The 23,353-nt window shown below is 28.5% G+C and overlaps 1 protein-coding gene across 1 annotated transcript in view; it reads right to left on the minus strand.

Annotated features, from left to right (window-relative positions):
• Positions 1-23,353, minus strand: part of LOC129616834 (LIM/homeobox protein Lhx5-like) — a 60,978-nt gene that overhangs the window by 221 nt on the left and 37,404 nt on the right. Inside the window, exon 4 of the mRNA XM_055532381.1 lies at positions 6,031-6,206. Within this exon, the coding sequence (XP_055388356.1) occupies positions 6,031-6,206 (176 nt within the window). The remainder of the gene's footprint in view (positions 1-6,030; positions 6,207-23,353) is intronic.

Consider the following 23,353-nt stretch of genomic DNA (forward strand, 5'->3'; position numbering starts at 1 on the left):
AATTCTGAACTATGCCAACATTTTAGGTATGTTACATCATATTATAAATTATATACAGATTTGCTGCAGAACTTTTTTATTTCTCATAAGTTTAACAAGTCTGTTACGCAGCGCAGAGACTATAACATTTGTTTCGTTATAATTTATTCTTAATATTATTGTTGTGTAAGTAATTTTCTGCAAAATGTATAAAATCAGCAAAGGAATATAATTCGTACATGAATCATATTAACGCACATGAAATAAAGTAACACTCAAAAAAGAGTTTTTTTTATGTTTGGTTTTCCTCATAAAGGTAAGCAGCCAAAAAAGTTCTTATGCTTTTATATTATGTTATAATAGAAAAATAATGTATATGTAAATGTGTATATATGTATAAATAATTAGGGCTCGATTAGTTTACAGCCGTGGGGATCGACACATCAGACATAATGTAAACCTAAAGTAAATAAAACAAAAAATACTGACCAAGTTTAGATTTTTGCGCAAATCACCCAATTTCGGTGAAATTTAATGTTTACATTCAGAATGTTAACACCATAAACTTATAAATTTTTTTGGGAATTTCAGGGCTCGGAAACAGAACCAGGGGATTTGGTATCATATCTATGGAGCTAATTAATGAAATTTCTTAAAATTAAACATTTGAGTTCTGTTTGCTACCAAAACTAACTGACGATTTTTTCAGGGACCAAATGGTTAGCATAAAATGAGCCTCTGATATGAGTTAAAATTATATTATTTTACGTATGTTTACTAAAAAGCGTTCTAGCCTCTCTAAAATTTATGAGAAGCATTTAAAAGACATTTTTGTAGTCTCATGCAACATTTTAGCTAAACTAGACAATGGCTTGTGGTCAGTTATGTGTTGACCACATCAATTTTTTTTTTGTTTTATGTAGATCAACATAATGCTTGCAAAGGATATAATTAAATTTTGTTAGTTATTATGTGAAGTTACCCTCTTTAAGTTTTAATTTTCGTTCCCTCGTTAAATAGAATATTAATGTACATACGTTAATATTTTGACACGTTGAGTCTCAATGTATTACCGGTGACCAAGTTTAAAATGCCAAAAATGGTGGACATTATAAAACCTTTTAAGTACTTTACTTTAAGTAACGCAAAGATAAATTTGATTTCTACGAAAATTAATGAAATTTCTAATTAATGAAATTTCTTAAAATTAAACATTTGAGTTCCGTTTGCTACCAAAACTAACTGACGATTTTTTCAGGGACCAAATGGTTAGCATAAAATGAGCCTCTGATAAGAGTTAAAATTATATTATTTTATGTATGTTTACTAAAAAGCGTTCTAGCCTCTCTAAAATTTATGAGAAGCATTTAAAAGACATTTTTGTAGTCTCATGCAACATTTTAGCTAAACTAGACAATGGCTTGTGGTCAGTTATGTGTTGACCACATCAATTTTTTTTGTTTTATGTAGATCAACATAATGCTTGCAAAGGATATAAGTAAATTTTGTTAGTTATTATGTGAAGTTACCCTATTTAAGTTTTAATTTTCGTTCCCTCGTTAAATAGAATACTAATGTACATACGATAATATTTTGACACGTTGAGTCGCAATGTATTACCGGTGACCAAGTTTAAAATGCCAAAAATGGTGGACATAATAAAACCTTTTAAGTATACTTTACTTTAAGTAACGCAAAGATAAATTTGATTTCTACGAAAACAAAAAGTTTATATATGTATGTAAAATTTTATATATGTAAATTTTATATATGTATGTAGCTCCTTTACTTATACATACACTTAGTTTTTCTAAATTGTAGAATTATATACCTGTGGTAAGTCGCTCGTACGTGAGTACGAACTGGTCGAAGCCTTTTAGACTTACTCATTGGTTACACAATGGAATTTAAAGTAACTACTTTTAACAGTCGTGAAGCTCAGTGTGTCAATTTTGTTTTACTGTTTTCAAAAGTATTTGAAAACTTATAGTAGTATAAGTTTCTAATACTAGTATAATTCATAATCCTTGTGCATATTATTAAAAAAAAAAAAACAAAATAATTTTGTTTTTTTAATAATAATTACCATAACCACTGTACCATTGTTTTGACAGCAAAGTAATATGTACATAATATATGCATTGTCGGAACCGGAATGATATATTTTTACCTATACTCCACCAAATTCCATATTTCGAGTTTTCCACGGAAATGGGTTTCTTCACGCTAGGGAAGCGTAAATAAACTATTTTAAGAGAGATGCATTTCGGTCTGACAGTAAATCAGTTTGTCTGTGCAGATAAGTATCTCAAGCTCGGTTGGATCGATTTGTTTGAAATTTATATTTAGGTTTACTTTAAGGATGAGACGATTTGGTTAGCTTTTGTAATATGTCAGATCTCTGAAACAGGATCTATATAAGGTGCCGACTTTACGTTTTTGAATATATTTAAGAAAATAATCAACGTCTTTTCCTGAAATTCTCTCTATAATCACTGCATGACAATACAAACACTGATTTAACTTTTTTAAGGAAAACAGGTATCAGCAAGTGAACTTAAAACTACGAGACAAACTTACAGTTTTCCCTAATTTAAATATTTGACCATTTCACTATGGGCCGATTTTACTTATTTGACCATATCTCAGGAATTTCTTGAAACATAATTTCAAGTTCCTAACGAAATTAACTACAAAACTTTGCAGGGAAATCAATTCACTGAAAATGAACCTCTAACGAGAACCGAAAATTTACATTTTTGTATGTAATGTGCATAGAAAGGTGTAATTTTTTTTAAACTTTCACTTACCTACTTTCTATCTTTCATAGCATTTGATTAAAAAATAAATATTAAAAGGAAATTTTCAAACTGTTATGCAATACTTTAACAATGGGATCGGTTATGTGATGGCCTGACGACCACATCAGATTTTTTTTTAAATTCTTGAAAAAATGGTTTCTTTTATCTTATTGGGATCATAATAATTTTAGTAGTAAAGGATGTTAATTTGGGCGTGAGAATAAACCTTTTTTGCAATCAATTTTTCGTGTACGTATATTTCAATTAGGATTCATTTTCTTTTTGACCTACTTTATTATAAATATAAATACAATAAAGAAAATTTTTAAAGTACACTAAATACACTGCCCGAAGTTTTACAGCCCGAGGTTTAGTCATTTCTTAATCGTAATAACTTTGTTGAGATTTTTTTATTGTTTTGAAGTTTGCAGATATAATTGATGGTAATATAATAATATAAATCTAGGGTTATCTGTCAGAACATGATATCTACATTTTTGCCATTTCGAGTAAGACACCATTGAGTTTATTTTTTGCAATATTTTTGTTCTGCTAAAACATTAACTAGCGAAAACTTAGAGAAATAGTTTAAAAAGTTAGCATTTTAAAATGTTCCTATTAAATATTACATTGTATGAAAATTTTAACATATAGCAAATAAGATATACTTTTTCCAATTACAATTCGTATCAATCAGAACTGAATGATTTCACTTATCTAGTTTTTAAATGAGCGTTTCACCTTTGTTAAAATAACCACCATGAACATCTAAATATGAAATGAAATGAATATGTGAATAGATGGTTCACTTTCAACTTGAAAAGAAACGGTAAAAAACTAGAATATATTTTCATTTCAAAAGTGTATAACATGACAAATCTATATTTCAACGCCTTCTTAGAAAATTTTATGATCTCGAGAAGTGAATAACAGTTGGTATCTAATTTTGTCAGAAAATTTTTGGAACAATTGGTTAGTTATAATGAATTGGTTAGTTATAATCTTCAAGGATTTTTTTTTAACTACTGGAAAAATTAAAGTTTTTTCTAAAAAAAAATTTTCGCTTAAAATTTTAAGTAATACTGTATTCATAATTTTTTTTATTTCATAAATGTAAGAAATACATATATTCGAGTGAATCATAAGTGTTATATGTCTATATATCATCTTTAAAATAGTTAATATAAACAATGAATAATAAATAAAAAGCCTATTGTTAACATAAGCAATGAAACATTGACTTTTGACACATGATAATCAAAATGAAAAACCAAAATATGCCTGATCCGTTTGAAAACAATTCCATCTAAACATCTAAATACATAATAGCTATAATATGCAATAAAGAATAACAAAATTTCATTATTCAAAACTAAAAACAAAAATTAAATTATCTTTATATATGTATGTATATATTTTTTACACTTATGTATTTATTTTTGATGGCTTGTTAATAACTTATATATTAAATGATATAATAATCGTTAATTGCAGTTTTTTTCTGAACCATTGAACTTGCAACGTAAATTAGAAAATATTGAACTTTTAGCTTTGTTAAAATATTACTTCTTTGCTTGTGTCGTTATACGAGTAATTTATTGTTATATGAAATAATTTCGAACTTTATTGGTACTACTGCAAATAAATAAACCGAATTTTTAAAAAACTAATTAATGGGGTTTCTTAAAATTTAATATTTGTTTATTAATGATCCTTAAAGAGGAAAGTTTTTCATAAAATTAGGGTCTCAGAAATTGAACTTTTACTAGTGGTCGACTTTATATTTTCGAACAAATTTCAAGAATTTGTTGGTGAAACTTCTTTTAATTTTGTTTATTATAGATCTGTTTATAAACGAACTTAACCGACAAAACGTTCGATATCAAATATAAGGAGGTCAGCCTATTCAAAGAACCAAATTATCATTTTTGGAAGTATTTTAAATTTAAGGCTACTAATTTTCTTACAAGCTTTGTCCTTTTACTAGAACATTTTATGATCTTTAAACCCTTATAAAGAAATTTCAAGTTTTTTAAAATCTTTCGTTTTTTTGCATAACAGCTTTGTAAATACATAAAATTAGAGCTATTTGATTTTGCATCCTTTAGCAAATTTACAATGTGATGGATCAAATTTTTTAAACTTCAAGTACCTAGACATTTCTTAAAAGTGATAGGACAATTACTAGTCAAATTGTTTTAGTTTTTAAAATCTGACCTTTCTGATTTTTTAAACTACTGATTTAATTGAATGTAAAAAAGTCATAATTTTCACTTCACTCGTAAGCGGAACGAAATTTTTTGTTTTTATAGTAGAATAGTTGTAATAAAATAAATTTAAACATTTTCCTTGCGGTTTTCCAAATAAATTAAGGGAAAAATCAGTTTTAGAACGTAAATTTTTTATGTCGATTGTGATTTTGTATGAACAAAATTTGGACATAAACATGTTTTGTATCTCAATCGCAAATAAATAAAAATATGCAAAAGAATTAATTAGAGCATATTCCAATAATGTTAAACCAAATGTTTCGCTTTCTTGAGGTAAAGAAATTGTTTATGTTGTTTGTAGCATTACAGTTTGTACCACTTGAAGAACAGAAAATTTTACAAATATTATGTCAAATAACTTCATTATAAATTAAGATTTGAAAAATTTCACTATTTAATTTCATCATAAATTTACACTTTATCAGTAGAAAAATTATAAAAATAAAAATTTTAACATTCGCGAATGTTAATTTTAATAAAAAATTAATTTTTCTTATAACGAAAGCTGTGTAATATTAAATATACATAATTTAATAATTTTAAACTGACCGGGGTTTGAAACTAAGACTCTTCTGTTAAAGGACCGGTGCCATAACCACTGCAACAATGGACAGGTAAAAAAGAAACCTCAACATTGTATCTTCTAAACAGCCCTTTATACTATAGGTTCAAGTTCACTTCAAGAGCAACTAAAACTGTGGTAAAAAATTTTGCGGTATGGTAAATCGCTCATATTATCAAACAAACGAGAATGCAAATTATACGCAAATCTATTTAAGAAAAGAAAACTGAATAAAAACCTTCTTAGAAGGTATTAAAATTTACTATTTTCAAAATGATTAATTATGAAAAGCATTTTATCAGCTACCTTGTTATTGAAAGCAAAATAGCTTTTCTATATACCACAATTTAATTCGAAGTTATTATTGAGACTAAAAAATTTTTTCTATTATTTTGTAAATGGAATTTTTGTAGCATACCTGGTCTGAATCCTCCTGCGCATGTTTACTATCGGAATTCATAGTTTGTACAGATAATTCAGAAGCCCCTATAGGACATGATGATTCTGTTCCAACTGAATCAATTGTACTAACTGAATTTCTTATGTGTAAGTCATCATCATCGTCATCTTCACTTCCCGAGCCCATCAAAGAATCTTGAAAGAGAATAAGAGGGAAAAGAAATATTGTATAATTATTCTTACATATCTTCTTATTAATATTATCCTAAGTAAGATCAAAGTATATCTAGTAAGAAGTAGTTCGACTCTCCGTTTACATCACACTAATGAAATCACTCACCAATATTTGGTGATCACTCACATATAGGGTAAAATTCCGTTTTTTGACATTATCCGTTTAAAGTGTGTGCGGTTTTATATACAAAATACTGAACACTTGATTTTAACGTTCCGCTGTTGTTCTGTGCTTACAACGGAAATCGTCCGCAGCTGTCATTCACCACTTTAATTTTGTTTTTAAACTTACGTACATACTATATACCCTTTCGTATCTTAACACATATAGTCCCAATTAACAAGCAGAGTTCCAATCTGAGCATTTTTTAAACATCAAATTTATTGTAAAATTGAATAACTTGATACCATAAAAACAAGTTTAATTTCTTTCGAAGAAGAAAAACCCTATTTAAACCTAAAGTATTTTTAAAAAATTTAGTTTCATTAAATTTGAGGATTTCACCTGTGACACAGGGGTTTGTGGTTTTTTGATTTGCTAAATTTTAAGATGCTGGAATATATGTAACATACAATGAACTTTTGTTTTTTGTATTATTTGGATAAGTATGTAAAGAGGCCATCGTGATCTTGCATATGTACATATTTATTTAAAAAACATTCCATATTCTATGTTTTGTGATAAATCAACTTAGGTTAATATCTTATGTATTTACGTACATTGTGTTGATTTGAAAGCAAATTTATTTTTGCGGTGTAAGTTGCAAAGTTTTTGTGTTTGTATAAATTATTTTTTTTAATGTTAGGTGTACATTTCAGAGAAACTTATACACCGTGCTCTTTGAAGTGCTTAAAATTTTAGTGATTTTAGTAAGTAAATTTACAATGTATCATATTCCAAAATGTATGTTAAAAGATATTCTACATTATTCTAAAATGTATCGAATACGCATTCGAAATGTAAAGGAAAAGCAAAGTGTGAATTAAATTATAAAAAAAATTGGGACTACTTTTTGTACACACGTCACAAAAACACTATTATAATAAATTATTTATTTACACAAATTTTCAAAAAAAAAAATTTATACTGTGTTGGAAGTCACGGTTACTTTAGAGAAAATTTTTTTCATATTCCTGCTCCCCCCAAAGCTATACTCTTTGAAAATCATAAAATTTGTCAAATCACTGTGGGCTAGCTTGAGATAATTTGTGTCTTGTAGTGGAAGTGCAAGCAAAATTCATTGATTTACCCGAACGGAAACTTAAAAACTTATTATTTCCTTTATTAGTTTCTTTATATTATTTTTATTATGTTCGTCTTTATTTTAGGGGACACCTTGGAACGGCTCATTTTCGAACCCTTATTATATGAGTTAATAAAAACACTATAATAATTAGAGTGCTTTTACAATTTTATAATTTAAGTTTTATAAATTTAAACTTACATTCTATAACTTAAAATCTAATACAATTTTTGTTAAATTTCTTTTATTTCGTGTACGTCGTGAACTACGTATATGTAAATATAATTCATTATTTTGTTTTATTTAGTGTACTATCATTTTACGTAGTTTTGTAAACAATTACAATATTAGACGTACATACGTAAGTATATTATGTCATTATGATTTTGCGAACGCACAAATGTTATTTTAGTTTTTAGCTTTATAATATTGTATTAAGTGTTCCAATAACTTTTGATTTTTATTGTAGTATATAGTACCTACATAATCAGAATGCAGGGATGTACTTCAAAATGACAACTATAAAGTCTAAGCTAGTTACGCCGAGTCAAACATAATCAAGATATTCAGCAACACTTTAAAATTTTGCAGTAAAGTGGTAGATTTTGGTAGGCAACAGACTCAAAATTAAAAGCTAAAACAATTATATTTTATTTACATAACATTAAAGCATCTTTTTGTCAAATGTCAAATTTTTAAGTCAATACTTGCATGCTCATTGTGTTTATAGTTTAAACTAAAGCAGAGAAATTAAATTCATAAAGAATTCCAAGAGTCTAAAAAGATTTTTTTTTTCATTTTTATTAAGGGATAATGATTGGTTCTTCATCATAACAAACTGTAGTTTGTTTGAGCTCGCAAAAATAAAAAAAAAAAGTTTTTTTAGAAGACGCAATGAAAGAATATTATGATAATCGACTAATACTTTGATTTTCTCTAAAGTAGAAGAATTATAGTTTGCATTACAGTTTAAGAAATTTAGAAAGTATGGGAAACTTTACCAAAGTATTATACCCAAACACTATAATATTTATTTCAACCTTAAATATTGATTAATGAGGTTAGTTTCAATACTTAGTAAAAACGAAAAAAAATAGAGTTGATCGTGTCAACTCTGCGATAGCCGTACGATTTTGCTATCCTATGTGCGAATAAATATGTCATAGCTGACTATGAGATAGACTATAACTTTAAGTTACCATATTAATTTATGTAAAATATCAGTACTGTTCGATAATTCGGTATGTTCAATACTTTTCAATATTAGCTAAGATATGGCCAAACTACTATTGAAGTTGTATGCCACCTACCAGAAAGAGCCAAGCAATTTCAATGAATTTTATCAAACATATTGGCCCAACTAATTTATTCGCTTGTGTGATATTTTTATAGCTTCTTAGATATAGTCAAATAAATTTAGAAGTTATATATCAGCTACCAGAAGGAGCCATGGAATTTCAACGGCTTTTGTCAAACACATTGGCCCTACTAAGATATTTACTTATTCCAAATTTTAATACCACAGCCTTTATAGTTTCTAAGATATAGTCAAATAAATTTTTAAGTTGTATGGCAGCTACCCGAACCAGTACCCCGATCATATCCAATTTAAACACAGTTCTGGTATTTACCATAATAAATCCTTTGTGAAAATTTGGCGAATTTAGCTCAATTAATTTTTGAGTTATCGCTGGGACGGACGGACGGACAGACAAAGCTAAATCGACCCAGAATTCGATGCTGATCAAAAACATACACTTGAGTCAATATCTAAGACCATTATTTCGTAGCGTTACAAACGGTAAGGCAAATTTAGTATACCTTTCGAACATACGATCGTACGGGTATAACAATTAAAAATGTTTCAGTCGGTATAAACCGGATACTTGCACTTTGACAATCTGAGTTTAAAAATTTGTTTTTGAAATATTTAGAAATAACTTTAATTGCTAAATGGCAATTACTTGAACCTGTCAAACCACTCAATAGAAACTTCACGGATATTATATCTGACCTAGAACTGGACAAACGACGACCGAGTTTCATGAATCTTAATATTTTTCCAAATATTTAAAATTAGTAATTCCAAATATTTAAAATATTTAAAATGAATGGTAGCTACCCGAACCTGTCAAGCAATTCCGCCAAAACTTTATAAATACATCCGACCTGAAATTGGACACACGATTGCTTAATTGGACAGTTATTTTATCTTTGCAAAATTTGATATAAATATCTCTATTACTTTTTGAAATATTTAAAAAAACTCCTGAATCTATGAAAAAAACTCCTGTGGCAGCTACCTGAATTCTAATAGCAGCCGTCGTTGGCGTAAAAGAAAAATTTTGTGAATGTTTGGAGTCGATGGCATTATTTGTTATATTTTGCGATCTGATGGACGGACGGGTATTTCTAAATGAACGCTGAATTTTACGCTGAGCAAAAATATATGTACATGTCCATACCGTAGACGACTCCTTCAAGCGATTACAAACCCAACACCAAAGGAAATATACCTTTGACGAAGTGCAGAGTATAGAAAGTTATGAGTTACAATTTCCAAAAAAAATTGTGCAAATAAGTGTACAAGAAAGGAATAATCAAAATACACAGAACCATATTTTATTACACATATTTATATTTATTTAATTTACAAATTTAAGTTTCATCAATATTATTCATTCCAATTCAAAGTATCCATTTTAGACCTTTGCTATTCTTTATAATGTGTTTCTTAACTTTTCCTAGTAAAATAAAATTTATGAGACTTAGAATTTTATTCGTCAATTTAACTTCAAAAATACAAAAATAGAACAGAATTACATTATTAATTACATTATTAATTAATACATTAATATGGGAACTAATCTGTCCCATAACAATACGGCCATAGTCTGCCCCATAAAGTCATATTAAGCTATGGCATATTTACTCGCACATAGCGTAATTCTATTCCTGTGAGTTTTGCAAAAACAGGAAAGGAATATCCAATATTTATTTAGTTTTTTTAATTCCTTAATTCCGACCGTATTGTGTTTACAATAGGTAGGTTAAGTGATGGCAACAAATTTTGCATATAGAGTGGCAACGCACTTCTCCATGGAAGTGTATATAAAATAAAGTATTTTTAGTAACCTCTCGGTCTGTATGTGCATGCGTGTATCTCAAGTTCAGCTGAACCAATTTTGATGAAATTTTATATGTAAGTTTATTTCGACTATGGCGCGGACCGATCAACTTTTGGAATATATCAGACTTCGGGAACTGCACTTTTTACGTAGACTTTCGGGAACTGGGCCTGTTTTACATTTTTGATCATTATGAAGCAGATTTACTTGAAATATCATATATACATAAATTCATATTTTCATTCGTATCATAATTTCATATATGCATACATGAAATTTCATACTTCATACATACGCTTCGCTCGATCGTCCGCAAAACCTCCTAAGTTTTTCAAGAAATCAGGCGTCAGCAATTGGATGTTTACTACTGGCCAAATATACATTTTTGCGTATATAAAGAGAAATAATCAACCGATTTCGTTGAAATTTAATATTTAAATTCGAGTTGTTAAAACGATGAACATATAAATTTTTTTGGTAAGATCAGGGCTCGTATACTGATCTGAGGGCCGATTTTACATATTTTGAGAGCCAAATTTTAATTTTTCTAGGTATGTTAACTATAAGCTTACTAATGCCGTAAAAATTAGAAAGAATTATTTAACAGGCATTATCATAATATTCTGTAACACTTTTACTTAACTAGACCATACACACTGCGTTCAGTTATTTGCTGGTCACATCAAATTTTTTTATTTAACGTACACTATGTTTTTTTAAAACATATTTAACTAACACTATGTTCACATTAATATTTATAGCATAAATTTTTTTATTTTTTAATTAAATTAGTTTTTTCTTAATTGAAAATTCCATTTTTTTTTCATACTTACACCAACTGACAATAAAATCTTAAAATATTACGTTAACAAATGTCGATATGAGAAAAGGACATTAAAATCATAACCAATGCCACAAAGTGATAGGAACCTCAAGCTTTTTAACTTAACCAGTTTAGCGATTGATTTTTCTTAGACAACTCGATTTACTGTGCTGAATTAATTTCAAGCGAAGACGCGTATTTACGAAATTTTATTAACAGGCAAATTTTCATTTTTTGCTCAACTTTAAATTTCTTAAATCTGGAAATTGGCGCATATATACGACATAGCTTAACAGGTTAAAAAAAATTAGTTCGAAAAGGGTATACCGTGAATTTCGTATATTCAGTTTCAATTTACAAAATAAATTTATTCGAAGACCAAAAAAAATTAATGGTTTTGCTTAAATTTTGATTTTTTTACAGATATTTATATCAAATAAAAAAATATTTTAAAATATTTTTTAAATTTTACTTTGAAAAATTTTTTTAACTTCTTACAAATTGCATATATGTAATTTATAGTAGAGGCCAGATAAAAAATAAGTTTTGGTTTCGCCTTTGACAATGGAATAAAGAAAGAAACAATTAGGAAGATTTTGGGTTCGTTGTTGTTTCAAAATACTCCATTCTTTAGTATTTATAATTCGTTATATTATTCATTTCAAATGTTGTTTTGATGTTATTAGAAATTTTCTGTAATCTAAATAATTTTTTCGAACACATTTGCATTCAGTGCAATCCGCACTAGGGGCTTTCAGTATTTTTATAATGTTAACATCATACATTTTCTGTAAAATAAAAAAGAACAGCAAACAAATTTAATTCGTGCTAAACAAGAAAACTATGCATACATGATTCATGAATGTACTTTTTTATATTTTGCGAGTCTTCTTATAGTTTTTTTTTTAAATTAAAGGATTTAAAATTTATGCTGAAACTTATAGTAAGGCCCTTTTTTGGCCACAACGAAATTTTTTTAATTTGCTCACCGTTTATGTAAGTTTCCTTCGCACTTATGGGGTCCAACGGATTTTTTTTTGTTTTAATATATTCGAAGATAATTGAATTAAGTGCGATTATTTACTCTAGGCGCATTTTGTTATTTCTATAATATGCATATATGTATATATATATATATATATATATGAAATGTAATATGAATATGTATGCCTATTTATACAATATTTTAAAAGACGTTTTCTATTCGCAAACTTGTTGTTTATCATATAGCTAACACAAATATTAACACAAAAAAATGGGGTCAAACAAATGGTTTGTATTGTATACTTTTCCCTTCAACAAGTGAAAATACGTTTAGTTTAGTTTTTATAGAAATTTGAAAAAGCTTGCGATTTCGGAAACATAAGGTGGCAAAATTTTAAATTTTAGAAATTTCTAGAGGCGATAACTTAAGGGGGTAAGGAAAACATTTTCTTCTAACGAAATGAACTATTTCTTAGTGACCGAAAGCTGTTAAAATTTCAGACTTTTACGATTCGTGGTCTAGAAGAAATACGAAGTCAAAAATTTGAAAAAAACAGGATTTTAAATAACGGTAAATTTTAACGGCCATTTTATTTTTTTAAAGTTCATAATATATAGTATGACGTGGCAGAAGAAGATAACCACCATTTTTTTGTGTTTGCAAAATTTGAAAACTGCTTATGGTTTCACTGAAATAAATGGTTAAAAAATACCATTTTTACGGTTTTAGGGGGGCATAACTTTTAGAGGGCGGGAAATAAGTAAACATGTCCATGGACGGACAGACGGACGGACGGACGGACAGAGTGAAACTAGTAAGCACTTTTTTCAAAAATTTTTGGAAAAAAGCTCACAATCGAACGAGAATAAAAAAAGAAATATAAAATTTTTGCGTATACTCAATAATTGGTAAGTACTTTAAACAAAAAACTGGATGAAAAGCAAAAAAGAATAAAAATCCCGGTTTTCACATACAAATAGAATTTAATTTAAAATAAGAAAAAAAAAACAATTAGACTTTCCATAAACTAAGTTCTCCCCGCATTTAGTTTAAATATTGCAAGACTGTTCATTTTAAAGATAAATTAAAAAGCATGCACTGTCACAAAGGTCAACTTCAGGATTTGGTGATGCAAATGTCAAAACTTTTAGGAGTATATTTGGCAATATAATAATGCGTATGTATGTAAGTATTTTCTTCTATAAATATTAAAATTAAAAATATTCCGGCAAACGACAAAGCGAGCCATGCTGTTTCAAAACTTCCAGTGAATCATTCTACTTCAAGAAATATTCAAATTGAAACTAATTTGCAATCTAATTCTGTTCAAAATCATATTCAAGAGGCTGCTTATAAGTCCTATAGTAATATTACTAACAAATCTATCAGTAAACATAAGGTTATGCAATGGAACTAGAATGATTGTTGAAGATTTTCTTCGAAACGTTATTTAATTACTAGAAATTTTCAATTAAAAATTTTCTAAAAGTCATCATTTTATCCCTAAAATTTCTCTGGGTACATTAAACGATAAAGCGCTTACATTTAATTTCGTTTGTTCGACGTCAGTTTCGTATGCTTTATACATATGCCAAACCATAAATAAGTCCATAATAAGTCGAGGACAACAGATTTCAATTCTTTAAAAATTTAAGTAAAAGGCACGATTCGTTTAAGAAAAACCAAAGATTAACACGTTATGTTTATAGGTAAATAAATAATAATACCTAGCCTTTTTATCAAAACATGATATCTACATTTTTGACAAAAAAAAGTTATTTGTTACTTGAAATTTTAAGCGCTTTCTAATTTAAGAAAAACAAACCCTTGAAAAACATTATAACTAACCAGTTGTTCCAAAAACTTTTCTGACAAAATTAGATATCAACTGTTATTCACTTCTCGAGATCATAAAGTTTTGTAAGAAGGCATTGAAATATAGATATGTCATGTTATACACTTTTGAAATGAAAATGTATTTTAGTTTTTTTACCATTTCGTTTCAAGTTTAAAATGAAATATCTGCACATATTCATTCCTACCAAAAATTTTTTGAAAAAAGTGCTTATTAGTTTCACTCTGTCCGTCCGTCCGTCCGTGGACACTTTTTTTGTTTACAAAACTTCTACATCCTTGAAGATAGAAAGCTGAAATTTTATATGTACATAGATCTTTACTGGAAATTTACTTCCGTAGAACAAAATTTTTACCTATCTCCCCCCCAAAACCTTAAAAATGGCCTTTTTTAACTATTTGTTGCAATGAAACCATAAGCATTTTTGAAATTTTTCAAACGCAGAAAGGCAGCGGCTTCCTTTCCCTAGCGCGGTATACTATAGTTAAACTTAAGTCCTTTTTTTCCAAATATTTCATGTCGTTTTTTTCTAGACCCCAGCCTGTGAAGCTTGAAATTTTAGGCGCTTTTAGACATTAACTAATAGTTCATTTCGTTTGAAGAAAATTTTTTTCCATCTCCACCCCCGCTCAAGTTATCGTCCCTTGAAATTTGTAAAATTTGAATTTTTGACACCCTATATTTCCGAAACCGCAAGCTTTTCCAAATTTCTATAAACGCAAAAAGTTAACGGTAAGTTCCATAACAGTAAAAAATATAATTATTTTTCTTAACTCACACAATTAAACATTAAAATCGAGCATTATGTTAACCCCTCTTTATATTAATTTTTGTTTTATTTTAAAGACTGCATGTATGCATCATCCTAAATATATGCAATCCTAGAAATAGCTTTGTATATGAATAAAAATAATTTTAATAGTGTAATAGTTATACATAGACTATATTTAAAAGCAGAATTTTCACTTGTTGAAGGGAAAAGTGCTACAATACAAACCATTGGTTTGACCCAACTTTATTATATTTGAATGTTCATGCTGATTAAACTTTCAAAACATTAACAATTTCTTGGTAAAACATTTAAAACTAGATAAGTGGAGTTATTCAGTTCTGATTGATACTAATTGCAATTGGAAAAAGTTTATATCTTATTTGATATATGTAGAAAACTATGTTAATACAACGTAATATTTAGTAGCAACATTTTAAAATGCTAACTTTTTAAACCATCTTTACTAAACTTTTAGTTAATATTTTAGTAAAACAAAAATAACCCAAAAAAAAATTAAATGGTGTTTTACTCGAAATGGCAAAAATGTAGACATCATGTTCTGACAGATATGTTAGAAATGATTATTATTGTTAATAAAATATTAATAATTGAAATGAATAATATTATTAATAAAAATGTATTATTATAAACAATAATATGTGTCACGTGGTGTTCTTAATTTTCAACTACTGTGATTTGAGTGGCAATATTTTATTTATGTATATTTAACTGTTAAATATCCTCAAATTATTAAATAAAATAATTCTTATATTAAATTCTAAGCATTGGTCACTAGGAAACTAACTGTGACAAATACTTCATTTTTTATTTTAATTTTACGTTTTTGGAACAAACATTTCCGATAGCATTCAAACCAATTTGATATATAGGTATGCAGTAATATGTATAAATAGCCATTTTCTAAACTTATTTTCAAATTGATTTGAAAAGATTTGATTGAAAGTTGTTTCCTAACAATGCGGTTTTTCCCACTGCTAAATTGTTGAATAAAGCTTTTTAAAAATTCACATGAGTATACCTGCATATAATAAATAATGTTGTTTTGATAAACAAATCATACAAAATCAGTATAATAAACTCTAAACAAAATCAGTAAAATAATTTAAGTAATAAACAGCGCTTGCAGGAAAATATGTATTTTGAGATATTTTGAGAGAAGTAGCTACATTTTTAAATCAACAAATTAATTATATAATACAATTTTAATCAATAACTGTTGTCAATTATTGAACAACTTTCTGTTTTATTAAAAATTATATATCGTCTTTTAATACTATATTACAAGAATAAAATGAAATATTTTAATACTATTTTTTGCCGCAAATAGTACATATAATAATTTTTTTGTTAGTTTTATTTTGAACACTACGTCTAACGCAGTCTAAATGACTTGGAACGCAATGGAGAATATTGTTAATTTTATAAGTTCTTTACTTTTTCGGAACTGTGCTTATTCTAGTTTATTTAATTAATATTATCAATATATTTATGCATGTATTTGCATAATAATTTGTGCTTACTTTGCGAAATTCACAGTAACACATGTGTTGCTCATATTAAATGTTAACAAGTAAAACCCTGCACATTGAAAATGTGAGTTTAAAAATTTGCTTTTGAAATATTTAGAATAAAACTTTGATGAAATCAAAGATTTGTTAAATGGCAATTACTTGAACCTGTCGAACTACTCAATGGAAACTTCTCGGATATTATGTCTGTCCTATAACTGGAGACACGACGGCCGAGTTTCATGAATCTAGTCTTAATATTTTTCCAAATATTTAAAATTAGCTTTCGGAGTTGTATGGCAGCTCCTCGAACCTGTCAAGCAATTCCAGCAAAACCTCAAAAATATATCTGACTTGAAATTGGACTCACGATTGCCGAATTTTATGAATCTAGCTTTATTATTTTTCTAAATATTTACAATTAACTTTCGGAGATGTATGGCAGCCACCCGAACCTGTCAAGCAATTCCATCAAAACTTCAGAAATACATCTGACCTGAAATGGGACACACGATTGCTTAATTGGACAGCTTTATTATTTTTCCATATATTTAAAATCAACTTTCGGAGTTGTATGGCAGCTACCCGAACCTGTTGTCCGAATTGGTCCAATTACAATAGCAGCCGTCGTTCGCACAAAGGAAAAATCCTGTGCGAGTTTGGTGTCGATAGCGTTATTTGTTTTTGAGTTGTCGTGCGATTGGACCAACGGATGGAACATGTCTAAATCAACGGTGAAGAAAAAAAGGGTAGGTAGTTGAAGCTTTTTTTTGCGGAAGTAAGTTTATAGACCCATTTATGTATTATGAAATTTCAGTTTTCTTTCTTCAAAGGTGTAGAAGTTTTGTAAACGCGTACACGGACATAGGAAAACTATAAGTACTTATTTTTAAAATTTTTGAAGAGTCCTAAAAAACATGAAATCAACGCTGAAGAAAAAAGGGTAGGTAGCTGAAGCTTTTCTTTTGCGGAAGTAAGTTTATAGATCTATTATGTATTATGAAATTTCAGTTTTCTTTCTTCAAAGGTGTAGAAGTTTTGTAAACGCGTACACGGACATAGGGAAACTATAAGCACTTATTTATGAAGAGTCCTAAAAAAAATGAAATGGAAATAATTGAAAGACAGAATGATCAACATCATTAGCATCAAATTCAAAATTTGAAATATTTAAAATTATTTAAATATTTTTTTAAAATCTTCAAAATATTAAAATTTAGATTTTTTTTAATTTTTTCTTAAGTTTGGTTTTTATGATTATTTTGTGCCCAAAAAAACTCCGTTTTTAGCACTTTTCCAAAATATTTTTGAAAATAAGTGCTTAACAGTTTCAAAACTTCTATACCCTTGAAGATAGAAAGCTGAAATTTAATATATACATAGATCTTTGCTAGAAACTTTGCTGCCGTAGAAGAAGTTATACCCCTCCAAAACCCAAAAAATTTCATTTTTTAACTATTTATTGCTGTGAAACCATAAGCATTTTTCAAATTTTGCAAACGCAGAAAGACATAACTTGCTTCTAGGCACTAACAAACAGTTCATTTTGTTTTAAAATTTTTTCCATCTCAACCCCCTCTCAAGTTATTGTGTCTTGAAATTTGTAAAATTTCAATTTTTGAAGCCTTATATTTCCGAAACTGCAAGCTTTTTCAAATTTCTAAAAACGTAAAAAGCTGACAGTAAATTCCATAACATTAAAAAATATAATTATTTTTCTTAACTCACGCAATTAAATCTTAAAATCAAGCATTATATTAACCCCTCTTTAAATTAATTTTTGTTTTATTTCAAAGACTGTATCAATTGTTCATCCTAAATATATGCAGTCCTACAAATAGTTTCGTATATGAATAAAAATAATTTTAATAGTGTGGTAGGTATACATAGACTGTATTTAAAAGTAGTATTTTCACTTGTTGAAGGGAAAAGTGCTACAATACATACCATTGGTTTGATCCAACTTTATTAATTTTCAGTTTCTGAAAAATTTGATTTCGGTGTACGTAGCGACATGTAACCAAGAAATGTTTCAATTCAGTATCTCTTACTTATTTCTAGTTATAGTTTGATAATTCTTCATAAATTAAACTTATGCGTTTGATATTGCTGACATTAATTTTGTGTCGTAAAATATAGTAAGGAAAGCTTACGCTTGGTGAAGAATTTGCGTTTTTTAAGGAAACTTGTTGCATGATTTTCAGTGTAATCAGGTGAATTTGTGTGATTGTTTCGGTAGGTATATCATTTATTTTTATAGATTCATTTTTGTTTCTTGCTACTTGATAGTTGTGAAACAATATTGATGAAGGGACGCTGTTTAAGAGGGTCATGTCGTTTCTTATTTGGAAAATTGGTTTTATATGATACGAAGTTTCAGTTGAATAGCGTCAGCGTCTGACTTAGCACTTGTGTAACTAATTTTGAGTATGCCTATGTCTGTCATTAATGTATATTGCAGTTACTTAATGATTTAAAGTAGTTATTTCGCCTGAAATATACTGGATTAAGTCATTATTATCATTAAATACCGTAAAGTGCCAAATTCAATTGTGTTATTGTTATAAAGTTAACAGATGAGTAATCGATAATTTTGGCTATAATCAGCCAAAAACAAAATTACTCTGAAAAATTAACGAAGATTACTCTTACGGTTTTTTTTGTACTTATTAGCACATTTGTGCCTGGCTTGTACTTTTTTTGTAATTTAATTAAAAGTTTTTTGTTCAATCATTATTCTTGAGATTGAGTTTTCAATTACTCTATTTGTGCTAATGAAGTATATTCATGGGTCAAGCAATCGATCCCTTATAATTGAATGAATTACGTGTTTATTCCTATCTCATCAATTTTGTGTCGTAAAATATGGTAACGACAGCTTGGCTTGGTGAAGAATTTGCTTTTTTTTTAAGGAAACTTAGGACACGATTCTCAGTGTAATCAGTGTATTCGGTAGATTCGGTAGATTTACCTTTAATTTTTATAGATTATAGAGATCATTTGATAAAAAAATTAGCTCAAAGGGATTGGTTATATTATGTTTCTAATTAATACAATGAGCTGTTTCCAGTAAAGCTAAATGAAAGCGTTAAAATACTTACTGCTACTTTCAATATGTAATATGGATATGAAGAATTGCTCCATATAATAATGGTTTGTCAAAAAATGTCTTAAACCTGTTTGAGGTAGTGATGACTCGTTATCTCAATACTCGTTTTATCGAAGTACTCGTAGTTCCCCGTAGGTCAAGAATAGTCCTTACTCAATACTCGCACATATTCTTTTATATTGCCACATCACATGTACTTAGCATTCACTAGTATCATTTTTGTTATATATACATAGTTAATGGGGTAATCAGAATATGATAAATTTGTATTAGAATTGATTCAGTTGTTGTAGATGCAGATTTTACACTGTGATGTTAATTACATTAAAATACTGTATTTAACGTATGTACTCGTATATGTGGACAGCATTTATCAATTTTTTTTACATTTAAATTTTGTCAATTATTTATGTTATGTACTCGTAAACATAAGTCTTAAATGAAAATTTAGTTAGAAAAACGTTAACGTAATATTGACATTATAAATATTATGATTCAAAAAAAGTATTACTGGAATTTGACAAACAACTTCAATATGCTCTTATTAAAGAAGTTCTGATATATAGGTAACTTCAGCCCTTTCGGCTTAAATCAAAAAAAGTACTTCCCGATCCTGTAATAGAAACTAAAAGTAAAAAAGCATGATGATCAAAAAATCTGATGTGGTCTACATATAACCGACCGCAATGTGTACTGTCTAGTTAAGTGAAAGTGTTACAGAATATTATAAAAATGCCTGTTAAATAATTCTTTCCAATTTTTAGGACATTAGTAAGCTTATAGTTAACACAACTAGAAAAATGTTAATTTAGCTCCTAGTAGAGTTTCGCTTCGTGCTACCCCAATTCCCTGAAATGCTCGCCAAATAGTTTCGGTAACAACCAGAATTCAAATATCAAATTTCAAGAAATTCCATCAATTCGTTCCGTAGATATAGTAAATAAAGTTGAGTCAAACCAATGGTTTGTATTGTAGCATTTTTCCCTCAAACAATTCGTGAAAATACTACTTTTAAACACAGTCTAGTATATCTACTACACTATTAAAAATATTTTATTCATATACGAAACTTTTTCTAGGATTGCATATATTTGGGATGAACGATTTATGCAGTCTTTGAAATAAAGCAAAAATTAATTTAAAGAGGGCTTAACATAATGCTCGATTTTAAGGGTTAATTCCGTGAATTAAGAAAAATAATTATATTCTTTAATGTCACGGAATTTACTGTTAGCTTTTCGTGTTTATATAAATTTGAAAAAGCTTGCGGTTTCGGAAATATAAAGCGTCAAAAATCCAAATTTTACAAATTTCAAGAGGCGATAAGTTGGGAGGGGGTGGAGGTGGGAAAAAATTTTCCTCTAACGAAATAAACTATTTATTAGTATCTAAAAGCTACTTCAGGATCCTACAACTTGGTGTCTCGAATAAAAACGACATCAAAAATTTGGAAAAAACGGATTTTAGATAACGGTAAATTTGAACAGCGATTTTGTTTTTTTTTAAATTTAACTATAGTATGCCACGATAGGAGATGCAAGCCACTGCCTTTCTGCGTATTTATGGTTATTTATGGTTTCATTGCAGCAAATAGTTAAAAAACGCCATTTTTAGGGTTTTTTGTGGGGTACAACCTTTAGAGGTGGTGAGATAGGTAAAAATTTCTACGGAAATAAGTTTCTAGTAAATATCTATGCAAATATAAAATTTCAGCTTTCTATCTTCAAGGGTGTAGAAGTTTTGTAGACATGTAAAATAGGCCCCCAGACCAATTTCCAAACCCCGATTTTTCAAAAATTTAAATATTAAATTTCAATGAAATCGGTTGACTATTTCTCTTTATATACTCAAAAATGTATATTTGGCCCATAGTAAACGTTCAGTTGTTGATGCCTGATTTCTTCCAAAAGTCAGGAGGTTTCGCAGCCGATCGAGCAAAGCTTGTACATGATATTTCAAGTAAATTTGTTAAATACTTTCTTCATAATGATTAAAAATGTAAAACATTCCCACTAAAAAGTGCAGTTTCCGAGTATGTCCCAAAAGTTGATCAATCCGTGCCATAATCGAAATAAACTCACATATAAAATTTCATCAAAATCGGTTTAGCTAAACACACAGACCGATACACCGACACGTTGCTAAAAATAGTTTGTTTACACTTCCCTACTATGCAGAAGTGCGTTTCTGCCCAAAACTCGATATGCAAAATTTATTACCATCACATAACCTACCTATTGCATTCACAATATGGTCGGTAAATTAAGCAGTCCCAAAAAGTGGGAGAATTTTTTTGGGCAAAGGAGAGCGGCTTTGTTTTTAAATTTTTCGCAAATTTATGTTCTTTATCAAACTTCAGGAATACGTTTCTTAAATCATGTCTGCCCAATTGCGGGTTCTCAAGATACAAAGCTTCATTGCAGAGTCCTAAAAAGTTTTAGGAGTAAAAAGTTTTAGGAGTACCTAGTAACAAGTACGAAGTAACGGGCACTGATCAGTAAGGTAAGGAGTGTTCATGAAAACCACAAAGTAATTGGATTGCACATTCCTAATTTCAAATAAATGCTCTTTCGTTTTTTGAAAATATGATTTTTATATTTCTGATTATTAGTAAAATTTGCAATATGGCTTACATAATGTCAATTATAGTTTTAGATTGCTATTGTTAATTTCAATTATTTGATAATATAGGTAAGAAACTGTTTTTCTTTCAGTAATTAAAATATCGCTATGTAAAATTTCAACAGGTAGATTGGGTGGAAGCATGTTTTATTATTTTTGGCTTTGGTGGGTTGCGTTGATATTAATTTTCTGAGTAAATCTTGCAATTTGTTATTACTGACTGTATAAATCTTCCCATATAAGGTAAGTAGTATTCATTGGTTATTTGTTCGAAATTTTCTTGAGGAAATCTGTTGGCTCTATTGTGTTCCGTATTAATGGTTTCTAGTTGATCGATTTTGTTCATTTAGTTTATTACGAACTTTTGAATATGGATGAATATTTTTCCTCGGAAAGTGAGCCAACAGTAATTTTTTAACTTAAAGTGTCCAATCTGCTGCATATCACATTAGTTATTTAAGGTTAATGCAAGTTCGCAGAATTTTTCTGAAGGAAATCTAAATTATTAAAATCTATAGTTAAAATCTATATATATACCAACCACCAACCAACCATAGTAACTTTCGAAAAATTAATCTAGTGGTTTTGTTATTGTTTTTGACTCAGAAATTGTTAACTGTGATTTAAATTGATGTACAGGGTACTGAAATGTTTCAATAACGATCGTGCTAGAAATTCCACTATAAAGAGTTGTACTTTGTGTTTCTAACATACTATTGATATATTATCTAAAGGGGGCGTCGACTACAATATTTTCGCTTCCAGGTTCAGTTTTGTGTTCGGATTTTTGCTGGACATGGCAAATATAAAACTTGTCGTCGTTGTAAATATAGTGTTATGTTGTCCGTATAAACAATATCTTAGTTTTTTCTGTGTTCCAACAATTACGAAGAACTCTTCGATGGTAACGTCAATAGTGAGGTCAAAATGTTTCTTAAAGCACATTTTCGGGTGATAAAGCCAGAGATTGTAAATTTACGAGGACCAAAAGGACATAGAGCAAGTGCGGTGATCGTGGACCACCTATTTTCTTTTCCGTTA

The sequence above is a fragment of the Condylostylus longicornis genome, unplaced genomic scaffold (genome assembly GCF_029603195.1).
Source record: "Condylostylus longicornis isolate FDR11 unplaced genomic scaffold, ASM2960319v2 ptg000304l, whole genome shotgun sequence".
In the NCBI taxonomy this organism is placed as follows: Eukaryota; Metazoa; Arthropoda; class Insecta; order Diptera; family Dolichopodidae; genus Condylostylus; species Condylostylus longicornis.